Below are 5957 nucleotides of genomic sequence, written 5' to 3' on the forward strand. Positions count from 1 at the left end.
AACGACGACCATATGTTAGTCGTCGTTGATGACTGGCTATGGCGAAAGATCTGGCATTTTTCGGCCAGATCCACCATGGATCTGACCAGAAAAAGCTAGATCAGCGCACTACCGATCAGATTCAGTCGGTAGTGCGCTATTATACCAGATTCCGGCCATCTTTCGACAATTGTGGTCGGAATCTGATAAATGTTAGTTGCGGGGTGTTTTTGCAATTTTTAAAAAAAATTTAGAGGTATTAATTAAATTAATAAATTTAGGGGGTTTAAAAAAAGTTGAATAATATTGTAAGTTTTTGTAATTTTATTGTTTAACTTTATTGGGAATACTAGTAGTAGTATTCCCAAAAGTGAGCCAAATGAAGCCATAATATATATACATATAGGCTTATCTTCATATTTAAAAAAAAAATGAGAAATATCATACATATATCAGACTTATAAAAAACTTGCTATTAATATATATATTCCATGTCTACATCATATTAAAAGTTTAAAATTCTCTCCACTATTTTTTATGTGCATATGTTTTTTATGATTTTATCCCTAAAATTCTTTATTTCTCTCATTCTCTCTTTCACTTTCTCTATGTTATTCATTTTAAAACTTCTACAGACTAAAATTGTTGAAGCTTTCACTCATCAAGGTGCCACAATTAGCTTCGTTTTCTGCTTTCTCAATTTTAGGTATGTGTATTGCTCATTTCATTTTGGTTTATTTTAGGGTTGAATCATGCTTATTTTTTGGAGGATTTTTATTCTTTTAATGGAAAAAGGCATGAATCTTATGAGTTTGTTTTGTGTTTTATGTTTAGGAATGTTCCCGCTTCCCAAATTAAACCTTAACTATATTTTACTGAACGTTATCATTCACCCTTCACCCACCACTTTCCTATATTTCAAACGTCACCGTTTAGCTGCTCAAAATTATTAAAGAATTTTGAGTTATTATCTATGTTTATACTAATAAAATTTTCCCTTTTTTTATTAATTCATATTAAAAGTCAAGGCAATATTGACTTAATTTAAGTTTTGGTTGACTTTTGCTTAGGCTAGACCTGATCAAAGTCATAAAAATTTATATTATAATCTTTGAAAGAAAAAAAAATAAAGAGAAATAAGAAATTTGTGTAGAACATTTTCGGTGGATTGTGATTGTTGTAAACTCTTTTAATTATATTGGATTTAAGTGGATCGTTAGATTCCCATGGTCTTTTGCTCTCTTTAATTGAAGAGATTTTTCCACGTAGAAATTTTCCTATATTTCCTCCTGAATTGAATGTTATTTTCAACATAATTTGCTCAAGGTTTTGTTTCTCATATATTTATTCAAGTGGTAAAGTATTGTATTGTAACATTATTTTCTTTCAAATTATTGATATTATATTATTTTCTTTGCTTAAGGTTTGGTGATTTTTTAAAATTTTTTACTAGTTGTTTGACAAACAATGGTGGAGCCATGGAGGCCCCTGGGCAAAGATCCTGCAATCAATTGAGAGCCAACATTTTCTTTTTTGGTTTCTGAATGTGGGCATGTCGCTTCACAAAATTGTACCAAAATTGCACAGATTGACAAAACAATTTGTGCGGTCTGAGGTTTTTGCTTTTATTTTGAAGCCAATAAATTATGATAAACTTGGTTTGGATTTCTATTGTTCATGCTCTTAAAAAAAGCCCTGTTTCAGGGGACTTAATTGGATGTCATTTATGTCAAGCACCAGCTATTGTTTTCGGAGACAATAAGGGAATTCAGTTGTGATGATGACTTAAAATAACAGTGTTTTTGTACTTCTTAATGTTTCTTTATATGTAGAATGAATTAATAAGGATTTGAAACTTGTTAAATACAAGTGGATTCACTTATGACTTTGGTGAAAATTATAAAAATTTGTCACAAATTTATGGTTCTATTTGTTGCCGCAAACACTGCTTTTATGTGTTGCCGCAAATAGTTCTCCTGTCGACAAATAGTTTCTTTTAATCTTTTGAAAAAAATACGACTTGAATGAAGATTTTTTTTCATTAATTATATTATAAACTTTTAACAAAAATTTATAATATATATTCTTAATTATTGATATGATGTAATCTAAATTATAACATAATTAATAAATAATTAATCTCTTATTTTTTTCTCAAACAAAATCCCTAATCTCTTCACAAAAATCATGTAATCCGTTCAAGATCATTCAAAATCGATTGCTTTTTTTTTTATTATTATTATTATTTTATGTTTATGTTTCATCATGCTTTTGCTTAAAATCCCTAAAACCCATAGCATGTTGAACCCTAAATCAAAGCCCCATAGTTGAAAAACAGTAATTCGGTGTAAAACTCATCAAATTGAAGAAGGACTCTTCAAATTGGTATGAAACCCTCTTCAAATCGTTGGCATTGTGAAACCCCTTACATTTGAGAGATAAATTTATTAAAATAAAACCCTATGGTTATTAATTTTTTGGTGTTTTGATAATTTTTGTGTTGATTTGATAATGCTAGTGTTTAATGATAATACCAGTGTTTAATTTTGGTTATATATGTGAACCAAGCAATAAAGAAAGGTTATGGAAGAAAGCCTCAGATTAGTTTAAGAGGGAATGTTAACCAAAATGTAAAATTGTAAAACTATAGGGTTACGTTTAATTGTGCTAAGTGAAGTCGTTTTGATCTTCACTATGTTTTGTTATTAAGTCAATTAGTCATTGACTAACATCTGCTATGTTTTACTTTAAACGCAAAGTAAACTCCTTACTGTAATCAGTTCAGTTGAGCCAACACATTATTCATTCTTTCGATTGCTAATCTAGAATTTTCTTTCAATATTTTCTTTAAGGTTTGCATGATATCAGAGTCATTGACTAACGTCAATGGCAAAGTCTTCTGATTATGGTCAGACAGGAAAATCAAAGGCCAACGTACTCCATAGCTCGCCAAATTCTTTTACCTCAGCATTCCCTTCAAGTCTTCAAGTCATTACGCCCAGTGGCGGAGCCAAGATTTTTGCTCGGGGGGCCTCCACGGCTCCACTATTGTTTGCCAAACAACTAGTGAAAACTTTTAAAAAACCACCAAACCTTAAGCAAAAGAGTTTATAGCAACCACAATCCACCAAAAATATTCCACACAAATTTAGAGGTCAATCACAACTCTAACACAAGTAAAATAAATAAAAGTTTACAAAGAGATAGATTAAAATCACCAGAGAAGCAGTCAAACCTCATGTTGTATAACTCCAAATCCAAACGTTAATATCAAAACTCAACCATCTAGATTAAAGATCCACACATCCTCTGCGTATTGACCAAAAAATAAAGTTAGAATGGTACACTGGAAGATTTAAATATATGAAAATTGATTGTTTAAATATGAAAGCAAGTTAGAATGGTATACCTAAAGAACTTCAATTTAACACGATTTTCTGCTTCGATATATTCTGAAAGTGTTCAATGATATCTCCATTTTCAATTGTAGCAAAAACTTCCTTTTCAATGTAAACCACCAAGCAATTGTTCATCCAGTCGTCTCCCATTCGATTACGCAAACTATTTTTCACAAGATTCATTGCAGAGAACACCCCTTCAATTGTTGCAATAGCCACAGGCAAAACCAATGCTAATTTAATAAGCAAGAAAACTTTGTTGTAAGCAACATCCTTCTTAAACTCAACCATTTTTTTAGCAAGGTCGGCAATCCCTTTGACATGAGTGAAATTGGCATTGGTGTTAACATCCTCATAATAGTTTTCAAGTTTATCATCGAGCAACCAAATATCATGTTGAGGAAAATTGGTAGGATAGAACTTTGCAAATTCAAGTAATCTATCTTTGTTAAATGCAATAAAAGAGTTACCTAGATCAAGAGATGACATACATTGAAGCAACCTCATATTTACTTCATCAAAACGATTATTGAGTTCTTCTTGAATGTCATCCAAAATTGTATACATCAATTCCACCTTAAAATGATGTTTATTTGTAATTGGCGCAATCCCCTGTTTTGTCCTCGCAAAGTTATCTTCCATATTCTCCAAGATTGGTATGTCATTATCTTTGCACATATCAGAAGCTTTTTTTAACAATATGTCGAAGCAAGTGTCTTCATTTCTCATTTTATGCAATCGACGCTTCGAAATTTGTACAAATTGTATGGCATTAAGAAGATCCTGGTCTTTTCCTTGTAATGCTTGTGACAGTTCATTTTGTGATTCCCAATACTCTTTTCATTAAGAATAACAAAAAGACGAATTCAAAATTCTCCATGATTCGTAATAAACTCCTTGCTTGACTTTTGTTTTGCTTATCTTCTCCTTCAATCTCAATCACTTTTAGCACATCAACAATAGAAGAAAATAAATTTATGACACTATGAATTGTCCCTATGTGTGAACCCCAACGTGTATCTCCTGGTCGTTTAATAGTGCATTCTTGATTCAAACCTCGTCCCATATGAAGATCACCGTTAGAAATCAACGTTATCACATTTTCATATTGTTTATCACGTAGAAGATCTCTGCGCTTACAAGATGCCGCTATAGTGTTTGATAACATAGAAAGAGATTGAAAAAATTCACCTAATGCCGAATGGTTACTTACACCTTTGACCAGCGCCAGTTGGAGTTGATGAGAGAAACAATGAATGTAGAAAGCTGGTTTATTTTCTCTCAATATCAAAGTCTTCAAACCATTGAACTCACTCTCATATTGCTTGCTGCATCGTAACCTTGCCCCCGTAAACTTGTCAAACTCAATCCATGCTTTACAAAAAAAGCATCTATTGCAATTTTCAAAGACTTTGCAGAAGAATTCTTAACATGCACAACCCCGATAAAACGTTCAATAACATAACCTATGTTGTCCACATAGCGAAAAACAATAGCCATTTGTTCTTTCACTGCTTCATCACGAGATTCATCAACTAGTAAAGAGAATGGTTGTTTATCTTTCACAATTTCTGCAATAATTTTCTTGGTCATCAAATGAGCACAAACACTAGTTAATTCCCTTTGGATGTTGGGGGCCGTCATTTGATGGTTTTTCGGAGCATTTTCCAGCACAACTTTTTTTATGTCGTCATTATGATTGGATAGAAACTTCAATAGTTCCATAAAGTTACCTTGATTTTCAGATTCAATCGACTCGTCATGACCACAAAATGCCAATCATTGATGTAAAAGAAATCTAATGCAATCAATTGATGCATTCAAGCAAATGCGATAGTCCAATTTAGCCTTTTTCTACACGCAAGCAAGATTTACATCGATGTGTTGCCTTTGGTTTATCAAATGAACACACTTAGCATGACATTGGTTATGAGTACTAGAATGATCTCCAACATGTTTTTTCACTTTCGCTTTATCTTTCCAATTATTAAATCCCTTACTCACAAAAACTTCACCACCTGCTTGGTCACTATAATCAGTTTTGAAAAGATAACAATTTAAACAAAAGATGCAATCTTTTGCCACACTATATTCCATCCAACTTGGACCTTCTTTTTACCACTCTATTGTAAACCTACGTTTTTTTATCTCTGAAAAGAGTGAAAGGAAAGTTATGATCTTTAGGTTGGCAAAGACCTTTCAACAAGTATGCTCTTCGAACTTTCTCTTTTTGCTTGTCAATACAACAAATCTCGTTAATTGGTATCCTCAATCCTGGATCAGTTTTAAGCTCATCTAAATTGAACATCCCGATCGAAGGTTGAGCTTCTTTTACTTGGTGTTGTTGTTGTTGATGTGGGGCTTCTTCTTCTAATGGGATTTGATTAACCTCAATATCAATAGAGTCTCCACCAACAATTTCTGCTAGAATTTTCTTTAATCTCTTAAAATAATTGGATATCATAGCTATCAAATAAAAAAACGATAATATGATACAGGCAAAGAAAGACCGATGAAATTTTAATTAATAAAATTACAAGGACTGACTTATCACGTTTTTAGATGTAACAATTAGATCTA

General features: G+C 32.0%; 1 protein-coding gene across 1 annotated transcript; it reads right to left on the reverse strand.

Moving 5' to 3' along the window:
* Positions 1–3398: 3398 nt before the first annotated feature.
* On the reverse strand, positions 3399–5021 carry LOC116133354. The gene is made up of 2 exons (XM_031419067.1): positions 4718–5021; positions 3399–4213 (listed from the first exon to the last, which is right to left on the reverse strand). Exons 1-2 carry the CDS (start codon positions 5019–5021, stop codon positions 3399–3401), a joined length of 1119 nt encoding a protein of 372 aa, XP_031274927.1.
* Positions 5022–5957: the final 936 nt, after the last annotated feature.

Source organism: Pistacia vera, unplaced genomic scaffold, assembly GCF_008641045.1.
Source record: "Pistacia vera cultivar Batoury unplaced genomic scaffold, PisVer_v2 Contig269, whole genome shotgun sequence".
NCBI lineage: Eukaryota > Viridiplantae > Streptophyta > Magnoliopsida > Sapindales > Anacardiaceae > Pistacia > Pistacia vera.

Coding starts and splice junctions, on each gene's coding strand:
- LOC116133354 (XM_031419067.1), bottom strand. CDS start 5,021: ATGACGGCCCCCAACATCCAAAGGGAATTAACTAGTGTTTGTGCTCAT. Junction 4,214..4,717: donor GACAAGTTTACGGGGGCAAG/GTTACGATGCAG, acceptor CTTAATGAAAAG/AGTATTGGGAATCACAAAAT.